The sequence below is a fragment of the Sphaerodactylus townsendi genome, linkage group LG01 (assembly GCF_021028975.2).
Source record: "Sphaerodactylus townsendi isolate TG3544 linkage group LG01, MPM_Stown_v2.3, whole genome shotgun sequence".
NCBI lineage: Eukaryota > Metazoa > Chordata > Lepidosauria > Squamata > Sphaerodactylidae > Sphaerodactylus > Sphaerodactylus townsendi.
The window spans coordinates 67,778,523-67,790,957 of NC_059425.1; the positions used below are offsets into that span (position 1 = coordinate 67,778,523).

Below are 12,435 nucleotides of genomic sequence, written 5' to 3' on the forward strand. Positions count from 1 at the left end.
AAAAACCACCCAAGCATTGCAAAGAAAAGTTATCAAATGAAGTATGTTTACACAATGATATCCCAACTGAGGCATTTGGACTTAATCTTGATGTATCTGTACATTAAACATTCCATACCAAACAACACTATTAGGATTTTTAAGAAATCTGCACGAAGATCTCTAAAAATAATAATAATACCACAGCTCAGTTTACAAACCTGTAGATTGAACCAGAGTGGACCTGGTCCTCACTTTGTCAGTGACACCAATTCTTTGCACTTTTTATGCAGCCTAATCTCTTGAAGGACTTTTTAATTTCACATACACCATCTTTCATCAAGCCTCAAAAATATCATTTTCACAAAGCCCAATTTAGTTGGGTTAATAGGAGTTTGGAATCTAAAGAGCTGGTTCCTGGGAATGCGCATAAATGCATATCAGTCAGGGACTGTGCCCAAAAAAATGAGGATGGGTTTCCTTTCATCAGCCCATATGCCATGTTTATATATTTGCATATCTCAAATAAGGAGATAAGGAATTAAGGACTGGAAATTTTAAGGAATGAGGGGTGTTTCAAGCCCATGTGTTGTTTTTTAAAGTTAAGAGAAAACAAATCCACTCAGTCAGGTATATGGCACACAAAACAAAAATCCAGTCACTGTCTCCCTGGGCCTCCCTTAGGTGGCCTGTGCGCTCAGCCTGCATCAACAAAGGCCCAGGAAGTATAGTTATGATGAGGGAACCCTTTTCCACTCCACTTCTGATTCTACAAAGCCACCAGAAAGCATCTAAGTGGCACAAAAAAGTCAGTCTGTTATCCATGAGACAACTCGTCCATGAGACAAGTGAGAAGGTATGAGGCAGCCACCACAGCAAACTCAGGGGTCTAGAATCCCATTAACAATTGGGTACAGTGTACAGAGAGATGCCCCCCAACTCAAAAACAAAATCTTCAGAAATTTAATTATAAAGTGACACAAGTCTTGGGACAGAACAAAGAGTAAACCAAACAAAAGATATGGGTGGTTTGAACTACTCTTCACTACACAACCTCACAGTTCACAATCTCATCGGTGTAAAATAGCAAACTGCAGGATAATTTACTTCTGGCTCAGGAAGGCAATGCTCTGAAATGCGAGGACAGTTCTTTCTATTGTTTCTATTCCAGTGGAAATCTCAGCATTAAGCACTCGAGATCTGTAGCTTCCTTTCAGTGACCAGACACAGCTTCCTTCCCCCGCCCCAGCAACATTTTATACTGAAACAGTGTACATATATACTGCCCGTAGCCCTGGCGAAGCGTACAAGAGCGTGTCGGAGACTCGCGAGTCTGAAAAAGAGCGCTCGAGAGGACACGTGTCAGCGACTCTGAATTCTAGAAGGGCTTCAAGACGTCCCTGGAGATGCGAGAGACCAGCAGCCGGGGTGAAGCAATGATGAGTCCTCCTCTGGCAGCGCCCGCGACAAACAGCACCCCAAACCCCGCCACTGACCTGGATCTCCCCCTCCATATATTGCCCCCGTCCTCTCCGGCCCCAGTTTCAACCCACCCGAGGCCAGCCCAACCCAGCCCGCAAAGACGACCACAGCCCCACACACGCCCCGGGAGTTTTTCCACGCACACAGTTGACCCCAGGCCACCTACTCGGACCTTCGGGGGGAGAAGCCCGCCGTCCCACTTACTCAGCTGCGGAGCCTCGGCGGCGGCTGCCCGTCGCTCGCCGCTCTATTCCCGCTGGGGCGCCCCGGCTGCCGTCTGAAGCTGGGACTTGAGGCGCTAGTCCCGGCCGCGCTCGCCCCAAACCGCCCAAGCCAGCAGCAGCAGCAGCAGCAGCAGCCGCTTCCGCCTCCTTTTAAGGTGCAGCGCAGAAGGCCGCCTGTCGGACTCGAGGCCAAAGGAGACGCGCCACCCTCGCCTTCCCCCCCATCGCCCCAGCCAGGGAGAGGTTCGAGTACACGCGCAGGAGGTGGACGGGGTGTGGTCAGTGAACTTTACCATTCGGGAGTGCTGGAAGGCACGGAGCGGGAAGCGCGGGGAGGAAGGGAGGGCAGGCAGGTTCTTGCTGGCTCCGGCTAATTGCAGGGCACGGCCGACCTGGCTGCGGAGACCCCGGGAGAACAACAAGAGGGCGGGGGAGCCCCGCTTCTGCACGAAGCCGCCCCAAGCCCACAAATGCTCCCGAATCAAACCTAGTTGCCCCAGCCGGGTAGTCCAAGGCCAAAAAGGATTCCGAACACGCGAGCGCCTCCGAGGACGCCACGCGACCCGCCACAGCAACTCCCCAAACCCCTCGCTTGGCGGCCAAAGCGCCCGGGACCGCCCCTACCTGTTGAGGTGTCACGCTGGAGTAAGTTTCCAGATGGCCTGGAGAACCGCTGCTGCCCCGAGAGGAGGTATCAAAGTTCCCCGGGAAGTCCTGGTACATGATCCGAGGTGGAAGCAGGAGGGAAATGATGAACTTAAGAAGAAAAAAGAAAAACTCCCAGCCGCGCGCTGCCTTTTTCTCTGGCTCTCTCTGCCTCACTTGCTTCCGATCTTGGGTTTTTTAAAATTATTGTTATTTTTTTTTTTGCTTCGGCTGCCTCTTTTTCACAGAGAGATGGTAGCTTTTGGCGGTTTTTTCCTCCCTCTCTGTTTCAAGCAATGGCAAACGCAATCCTTTCCTGAGTTGCTTGTTCCTTGAGACGCAGGACCGTGAGCGTTAAAAACAACCCTCCCCAAAACCTCCCTGGCTTATAGGGGGGGAAAAACCCTCTTCCTCTAGACCCAAATCATTGAGCCCCGTATGAAAAATTAACACTTGATTTTGTACATTCAACCGGTGATGTGCTAATTAAAAAAAACCCCACTCCCCTTTCCAAACGGCAGTTTATTATCTAAAGTCGAGAAAGCCCCCAGAGAGGGTGCGCCTGATCCCCCTCCCTGCCTTCCAACTTCCTGCGGCTCCGTCTTCTGCTATGGCAGCCTCGGCGGCTCCGGAGTTTTGAAGTCAGGAGGATCTTCGCCTCCTGTGTAATTAAGCCCTTCAGAAAAGTGCCGGCTTCCTGCTCTAACTGGACTGGATGATTCAGCCCGGGATCTGAGGATCCTTGCTTGTTTATTTGTTGTCGTTCAAAATGTGCCTCTTAAGTCGTGATCTTTTAACCCTTGATGCCGACCTGCCCTGTTACGGAGGCGATCCGGTTCTCCCCTTGTCACCCGCCCCCCGCCCCTCTCCTTTTCTTGCCGCCGAGCGCCTCTCTGCGTATCCCCTTCTCGGAGCTCCTTTGCTGTCCCTGGATGAGTCAGTGCAATGGCATGAGTTCAAATCCACGCTTCTTATTATTCAGTCGCCTGCCTCTGGACCATGTGGATTCGCAAACGTCAAGCTGGTTGCTTTGGCCACACCCCGGAGCCTCCCATCTGGCACACGAGCAGGGGGAGGCGGAGACTAGGATCGCCCTGGCCAGAAAGCGCCAGGCAGGAAACTGGCGGCCTTTTGCACCCCCGCCCCCCGTGTCCTTTGCCACGGAATGACAGCCCGACCCGGACGTTAGATGGGCTCCATTTCCTAAGTCCATGCCTCCCCCCGAACTCTACCCCCCCCCGTCCGGCCCCTGGGTTTAGTCTCTTCCATTGTCGCAAGTCGCCCTTGCCAAAGATGGTCATTTGCGTTGCACTACGCGAGCGTGGGTTTCCTTGGTTAGGATGACGCGTGCCGAGAGGGATTCCCTGCTCGTCGGCGAGCGATCGAACAAATCGCTGGAGAGGAAATCTGGGCAGAAAGGAAGGAAAGGCGGCGGGGTGGGGTGGAGGCGAGCCGCCGCTCGGTTGCCCAGAGTAGCCACGTTGAGTCTTCTGGGCGGCGATCGCGGGGGATACGGAGGTTTCGAGGGTCCGGGAGGAAGGGGGACGGGAGGAGAGAAGTCTTCTGTCTCGGACGCATTCCTCGGTAGAGGGAGTTGGCGGAAAGTTTGCTTTGGGTGAGCTGGGAGGGATGAATCGGGGAGGTGGCCGCGGCAGCGCTAAGATGCATCCATCCTGTACTGCCACGGCGAAGAGACTTGTGCCCAGTTTTTTTCCTGCGCTTCGTTCCGCGTTGAGTTCTTGTTATCTTTTACAGAACAATAACAACCCCCTCCCCCCACACACAAGTGCCTTGGAGAGGGAGCAGTGATAATTTGGCCTCATGAATTTTCTCAGTTTGTCTTGCCTGCTTTTAAGTAAGATAGGGATAGATTTAAAAAACTGATCTAGAGAAATCCTTTTGACTCCTCTATTTTTCCCCCCGACATAACTCCTCCAAATCCCGTATCAAAATCACATGTCAAAGCCAAGAATATAAACTGCATTTTAATAATACACAGATGGATCCAATTATTTATAGTGCTGCAGTGGTGCAAAGTTATGAGGCATGGATCCTCATGAATTCATATGATTGTCACATCAAAACAAAATATAGCCAATGGCATGTTGTAGATCTTAGTCTATGGGAAGTACCAAAAATATCATGAATCCTTGACTTTACGGCTCTGCAGTGGTGCAAAAACATGGCTCCTAGTGGATCCTCATGATTTTTGCATTAAGGCCCCACAAACTCACCATGAACTCACATATCGTCCCCATAGCCAGACTGCACCATGAAAACCAAGGATCCACTGCTTTATAGCACCACCATGGTGCAAACTATATGGTTCTGGTGCACGAATCCTCATCGGTCACCCAAAACTCACCATTAAACCGCATGCCACAAAAATCATGAACCCATTATTTCATGCCACTGCCCCATTGCAAAAACATGGTTCAGGAACACAGATTTTCATGAAACTTCAGGATGTGTGTGTGGGGTCATCCCAAACTCCCAACCCAATTACATATTATGTCCATGGTCACAGGCATGGATCCAGCACAAAAATCATGAATTTGCAGCTTCATGGCACCGCTGTGGCACAAAAACATGGTTCCAAAGTACAGAGCCTTGTGGATCCTTACACTGAGACACTCGAAACTCACCACCAAATCACTCCTCACATTCCTGGCCTCAGACTCCACTATAGAAACCAGGGATTCACCCCCTCATGGCTCCACCCTGCCACATCAATTTGACTCAAACAGGGATCCTAATTGATTCACAGAATCTTAAAACTAGGCCATGCAAAAATCACAATCAACTCACTTTTCATTGCAATGGCCACAGGATGCAAGATTTACAGATGTACCCCTTTATGGAACTGTCATTGCACAAAAACAAGGTTCAAAATAATAGATATTAATGGATCCTCAGGATTTTCATGTGAAATCCCCCCCCAAAAAACCCCTCAACATCAAATCATGTATCACAGCCAAGGCTACAAACTATACCACAAGACACACCATTTCTTAGCACTACTATGTTACAAAATGGATCCTCATCTAGCCCTTGCATAGCTCCAATTGGGTGAACTGTGATTCTCAGGCACAGTTTTGGGTTTTTAAAAAGGGCCCTGTGGGAAAACTGAAGGCCGTCATTGTTCTCCATTGTGGAACCGATCCAGATAGAGCCCATGCCTTGCTCCTTCCACAGAGAGCTCACAGCTGCAGTTCTTCTGCAAGTCCCTGTGGCAATCTTGTATTAAATAAGATTTCTTTGCCCTTAGAGCTGATTGCACACTTGCGTCCTTTTGTGTAGTCGACCCACGCGGTCAGCGTAAGAACGAGACGAGACGCGGAGATAACATCTGGTGGAGATCGCCAGCAGCGGGAGACCGGAGGTCCGTGTTCCTAGCGAGTCTCCCGTCTGCCGGTTCCTGGCACCTTTTATTGTTATCCTATTGGGGGCGTGTAGGAGGGAGGACCGGGGGGAGTTCCGGGAGAGCTGGAGGCTCGGGAGATCATGTGATGCATGATCTCATCTGGCTACGTGCGGAGAGGAGCTTAAGCGCCTGGAGCCTAATCCTCACCTGGGGGCAAGACCATTGTCCCTGCGCCCGGTGATTGAGCCAGGCAGTTCATGACCCGTGACTCATGGGGGGATGAGGAGTAAGCGGTGCGACTGCGGCACAGAGGGTCCATGGGCGCCCCAACGTTTTGCACTTACCGGTGCTGCTGGGTCAGCAGTGCATCACTACATCTCCTCCTTTACATTTTAGAAAAAAAAAGGGGCTCAAAACGCTTAAGGGGCTGCATTTAAAGGGACGCTTGTGTCCTCCGCCTGGTCAAGCTGACCAAGCTGCTCTTTGTGTAACATTAGAACTACGCGGGTAAGGGAAATTCGAGGGGCTTTCTTACACACGCTACAGGCAACATTAGACACGCATTGGTTCAAGATCCGGGATAATGAGGTACAATAATTAAATCAAATGCAGAGCTGTACAATAGCACTCAACCATTCTCCCGGCAGCCAGCTCAGAGAGGGCTGACCACCAATGGGGCAAAACATCATACTTCAGATTAGATACAACTTCTTGCAGCTCACGCACTTTCATGTGAATCAACTGGGAATTATCAGAAAGATTAAAACAACACATATTATGTACATTCTCACAACCTTGGTGCGTGTAACAACAACAAGTAATCAACAATAGCTGCACGCATTGTCTAGGGTCGCTTGACGAAGTTCCTGCTGCTCGGAGGCCAGGGCGTCCAGAGCGTGGTGGGAGGTGGAGTTGATGGACTTCGCAAGCGCTTGCGCCAGCCGGCCAATAGTCTTAGTGATTCAGCATGAAGTCCGGGGACTCCCACTAGGGAAGTTGCGCAGGAGACCAATTCTGCTTCTCGAGAGGGCTTTACCGCTACGCTCCGGCTATGAGGGTCATCGAAAGGCAGATGAGCTAGCGGCGGCGTAAGCGTCCGGGCTCCCGGGGTGGAGCCTGGGGTAGGACGTTATGGTGAGGCTACTGAGGCAACAAAGCAGCTCCGGCAGAGAGTCGGGCGGGAATGTAATTAAACGCTTCTCTCCCCGCAGGTCCAGAACCCCTGGGGAGCAGGATGTTTCCTCAACATGGGGGGAATGTCCTCCTCGTGGTGTGTGCAGTTCCAATTGGCCGGAAGCCGTGATGAATGGGCCCGGGTCGGTTCCGGGCTATTGCGCCGGTGATGCGGGCGCAGGTGTTAGATTCGCGGTTAGCGACAGTCTTGGGTGACAAGAGAGAGAAATGGCCGGGAGGGTTTGGACCTATTGCGGTCCCCAGTCGGCGCTCATAGAGTACCTGATGGATGAGGCATTCATGAAGGGGCTTTGTATCTTGACCTCGCTTAGAAGTCTCCGGCTTTGCAGACGGGGAGCAGGCAGGAGCTTAGCAGGCTCCCTACTCCTAGGTACTGGCCCAGGCAGAAGGATGAGACGCTGGCAGCGGCAGCAAACTGCTCCCCAGATGTTGGTTCCGGTGCTTGTCAGGGGGGGGTGGCCGATCGCCATCGGCAGGAGGCAGTAGAGCAGGCAAAGGATGGTGGTCACGAAAGGGCGGTAATGATCGCAAGCAGAGCTGCACAGAGGTTCTCGGGTGTCTCGGGGTGGTTCTGCTACAGCAGCTCTAGGGCTTGCTACAGGGTCGCCTTGACGCCTCCTGTGGCCATTCGGGTCTTTAAGCGCACATGCGTTCCTGTTGAGATCGCTTTCGAGCCGGATCCTTCAGAGAGATGTGTTCCATCTCCTCGGATGGGGTTGGTTTTCTCCTGGCGCCATTCCATGGGTTGGCCTGTCATGGCATGTAGTCGGAGTCCACAGGGACCTGTAGGAAGAGGGACTGAAACACACCCCCTTTTCCCAGGTTACGGGTAATGGGTCCCCGCCAGGCTCAGTTTTAGAGCACGGATGTATGGGAGATCGGGATCGAAGCTTAGTGTTTAGAATTTAGTATAAGAAGGAAGAAGGCTTGTTTTGCAAGCCTGTGAAGGTTGCTTTTAATGCAATCCCTCCCAAGTCTTACTCCTCTTTCTTTAGTTGTTTGGTAGCAGGAGGTAGGCTAATTCTGGTGGGAATTCTGGCTTCAGAGCGCCATCAGGGTGCGTCAAGGCCAGGGTCCGAGCCTCGAGTGGGGAGTGGAGCAGGCGGGTCCTAGGGGGATTGTGGGTATGCATGCTTAATCAGCAACACAAAAGGGGGCTTTGGGAGCATCTTTTGGGGGGATGGGTGCATCCGGGGAATGAGGCAGTCAGGCAATTAGAGGCAAATTCCTCGCACACAAAGGAAAAGGAGGGGGGGGGTTCTTTGCAAGGGAGTTGCACTTACCGCGGACCTTGGTGGCTAATGCAGGAAGCTGGATGATGCTAAAGTTTTTGATCGAATTATCTTTTGGGAGATGCTGCCCCGCTTCAAACCACTCGGCCAAGCATCTTAGAAGTGATGATAGTGCTATAATGCCGTCACCACTTCCCCCTTAAACTGGGGCCTGTCCTGACAGTGCTGCGGTATCAGGACGGGCCCAGATTTTAATCCAGGGAGGGCCAGTCATTAATTTGCCCTCCCACTCTACTGGTCGAAAAACAGAAGGAGAAGAGGAGGGGAGAGGGAAACAGTTTCCTTATGGAAATTAGCAAGCAGTCTTCGGAAGGCACGATTGGGATCAGCGATCTGTGACGGTTTTTACCCAATCCCAGACCAGAGTCGCGTTTTAACCTGACTCATGGCGGTCCCTTCCCCAGAGATTGACATGGATGTCTAAAACGAAGGGCGGACTGTGAGCTGCCGCTCGAGTTCTGGGCTGTTGACCGCGAGCGGTATGATGCTCCGCCTCGCGGTTTGTCTCCCCACCCACCCCCCAGATAGCGGCAAAGCCTCGCCTACCGGTCGGGCTACTCGGCTGCTCTGATGACGGTAATATCAGCGCTGGTGTCCACCAGGCCTTTGAACTTACATCCTTTCTATGGCGAAGCTCCAGGTATGCGGGCGGGAGCTCCCCGATAGGCGTCACTGCTGCGACGGTGGTGTGGGCTGCCCCATGTTATTGCTGGGGCTCATAGCCTTTATTGGGTCGGCATGGCATGCGCATAAAGTAAGAGAATTAGCTGTTGCGCAGCTGGCTCCTGCAGGCAACTCCTGTGGGATGCTCGTCCAGACCTGGAGACATGGGTCCTTGGTGCGCGTGGAGTCGATAACTCCGGGGACGATGAACAGTCCCTGTTCAGCTGCAGAGGCCTTTGGCAGCACTAGCCCAATTGTCCCGGTAGGGATGGGCTCTGCCATACTGGGTTGGGGCCACAAGAACCCTCGGTGGGGAACTTAAAGGAGATGGGCTGGGCGCATGCATGCGAGATGCCACGAGAAGGGTTTTGGTGAAATTGGCGCTTGGGTCTGCTCTAGTACTCTCCTCCTTGGTCCTGGGTTGGGGAGACTGGCGGGAGTTTCCCGATCGGCAGTCGCTTTCTCCAGTGGTGCTTCTTCTGGCAACGCGGCACCGGGTTTTTGGTGGCCTCCTGGGGGAGTGACCCTCCTCCATCGGGGTTGTAGCCCCACCGGGCTGCCTACACTCCCTTCTCGAAGCGTCCGGGTCTGCCGCAGTTAAAGCAGTTATCCGGAGGCTGCCTCCGGCCGGCGGAGAGTGCAAGGCGGCGAGGAGGCTAGCTTGGCGGGCTGAGGACCCGATGTCCTGGCAAGCCTTAAGCATGTCGGCCAGTTCAGGATTTTTGCCCAGGCCCTCGCGGATCGCCCTGCGGCACCTCGCGGAGGCTCTTTTGCGAGGCTTACGAGGAGCTCGCTGGCCTCCTCGCCATCTACCTGTGCCTCTTGAGCGCTTCCTGGTTTCCGTTCGCCAAAGTCGGCATAGGGCTCTCGGTTTTTGGCCGGATGGAGGAGAAACTCTGGGTTGGCTGGCCGGCGCAGACCTTCAACAAATGCCTTATAGGCGCACTCAGAGGCGACAATCTGATCAAGTAGGGTTGGCGAAAAAGCCTCGAAGCCGCAGCCGCGCTGCTGTGTATCAGCAGAAGTGGCTGCTCTGGTTGGAAGCGCTAATTGCTGGCGGAACTCACTTTCCCAGACCACAAATTGTGCAGGGCTCAGGAGCATGCGAAAGGTAGTCTTCCAGCTGTCTGGAACCATTAGGTGGTTCCTTCCGCGATGGCCTCTCCAGCATGCCTCTCACGGGGCTAGTGACTCCTACGTCCCACATTGCTTTATGGAGCTCAGTGAGGATGTTATAGCTTAAAGGGCGGTACTCGACAACCCGCCGAATGACGATTTTTTTTACCCTCCTCAGTATCTGTGAAGTGGACGGGGCACAATGCAAGAATCTTCGCATCGCTCTTCCGTCAGGGTTTCTTTCCTCTGCAGATCGTGGCTAATACGCTCTGCGCGAGTTTTGAAACCCTGCCATTACGCGGGCGCTGACGGAGGTGCAGTGGCTTCGGAAAATGAAGGCGGAGCAAGTGGAGGGGGCGAAGGAGCCGCTGGAGTATTTTGAATCTGGGTGAAGGAGCGAGGGGGGCAGAAGGAGGACAGGAAGGCCCAATTTAGTGGATAGAGAAAATTCCGGGGTTGAAATTGAAGGTGAAAGATCGAAAGGAGGGCTGCCTAAGGCAAGGGAGTTTCATAGGGTCTGGCGGCTGATGGCTTACAAAACATTGTCTCCATCGCCAGTAGCAGCTTACATCGGCGCGCTACAGGCTCTGTGCTTAAGAGTGCGCTCGATGCTTTCCCCAGTCCTTAAGATTCACCGTCCCTCTGGGTACCATGGACACTGAGCTTCAATCTCCTCAACCACCTATGCGCTCCCTTCTCTTTGCCACGGGGACTCCTGCCGTGATTTCGCTAACGCTTTCAGTTCGCCAACGGTTTTGTCATAAGCCCTGCTTTTGCAAGCTCCCCATACTCACCGGTGTTCCGTCCGACGAGAGAGTGTCCTAGGACGAAATCTTCTGGATGCGCCGATCCAGAGGACAGGCGATAACGAAACGGTGGTCCCTGGATGCTACCATCCAGCTGACTTCGGTATTAAGTGCCCTTCCCCAGGCGACGGTAAAAGAGCAGGGTGAGGGTTCGAGGATTCCCCGGGTTTCGGCACCAGCTTGTAGTCAATTCCACGCCGTCAGCGTAAGAACGACGGTGACGCCGAGATAACATCTGGTGGAGATCGCCAGCAGCGGGAGATCGGAGGTCCGCGGTTCCTAGCGAAGTCTCCCGGCCTGGCCGGGTTCCTCGGCACCTTTTATTGTTATCCTATTGGGGGCGTGTAGGAGGGAGGACCGGGAGTTCCGGGAGAGCGGGAGGTCGGGAGATCATCATGTGATGCATGATCTCATCTGGCTACGTGCGGAGAGGAGCGTAAGCGTCTGAGCCTAATCCTCCCCTGGGGGCCAGACCATTGTCCCCGCCCCCCGTGATTGAGCCAGGCCGTTCCTGACCCGTGACTCATGGGGGGATGAGGAGTGGGGGTGCGGTGCGACCAGCAAGGCCGTAGGTCCGTTGGCGTCCCAACGTTCTACCACGGTGCTGCTGGGTCAGCAGTGCATCACTACACTTTTGCACAGCTAGAATATAGTTTTTCAACAAATATCTTAAAACTGGATTAATTGGTGGTTGCACTTGGTTTTGAATTTAACGCTGCGTTTCTCAGAAACATCTGATAATTCCCATTCCCACAGGCAACAAAATATATTTAATCAGAAGAAATCCCCTGCATCAACCTGTACCTGCCATTATCCCTTTAATTTCTTCCTCGCCCATTTTCTAAGAAGCTTCGGATTTCTGCCTCTATTGGGGTTTTTTTTGTTAAATCAGCTAGACATACCAAAACAAAGAAGTCTAAAATTTCACTTGTTCTTGCCTTCTTTCCAAACAGTTTCCTTTGAAAACATTGTGAAGAATTAAATAGTGCCACCTTGAAGATATTAGTCTTTGATTGTTTCCATATAGAAGTTTTGCTCAGCTTGAGTGGCTAAAGTGTAGAAGACTGTTTTGGAGGATCCACCTAATATCATCCTCCAATCATGGATCAATTGTTCACCTTCAAGTGTCCCATTGTTTTCTAAACCTGTACAGTGTTTCCTGTACAGTTCTGTGGTGTGGTCCCATTTGGAGTACTGTGTAACATTTTGGGTGCTGTATCTCTCTAAAAGCATAAAGCATAGCTGGGGCAAGTGCAGAAGAGGGTACGCTCTTCTGTCTGGGATAAACATTCTCTTCCACTATGCCAGCCAGATCAGCCTAATCAATCCTGTTGATCAGTGGGGTGACAGATGTTGAAGCCAGATTGCCCTTACATCTGGAAGACATCAACCAAACTGATTAAGGGGTCAGAGCATTTTTTTCCTAAGAGAAAAGGCTAAAGATTTCAATCTAGAAAAAGGTGCCTGAGGGGTAGCCATAAGTCGGAAGCGCCTTGATGATGCTTAACATACACAAGGAGGAGCATGATAAAAGTGTTTTCAATCACGCAGAACATGAATAAGGTAGATATAGATAACTTTTTCTCCTTTCCCTGTAATACTGAACTCAGGAACAATGCAACAGTAGATTCAGGATTGACAAAAGGGTTCTTTACTTCATGAGTGACTGA

General features: G+C 52.2%; 1 protein-coding gene across 2 annotated transcripts in view; it reads right to left on the reverse strand.

Annotated features, from left to right (window-relative positions):
- The window catches only part of FOSL2 (FOS like 2, AP-1 transcription factor subunit), a 29,110-nt gene extending 25,799 nt beyond the window's left edge, over window positions 1-3,311 (reverse strand). The window contains exon 1 of one of the 2 annotated variants that reach the window (XM_048513094.1): window positions 2,310-3,311. In XM_048513094.1, coding sequence (XP_048369051.1) covers window positions 2,310-2,408 — 99 coding nt within the window. In that variant the 5' untranslated portion in view covers window positions 2,409-3,311. Of the gene's footprint in view, window positions 1-1,665; window positions 1,889-2,309 lie in introns of those variants that run through there. The other variant, XM_048513177.1, reaches the window with a different exon arrangement.
- Between the last annotated feature and the right edge of the window lie 9,124 nt (window positions 3,312-12,435).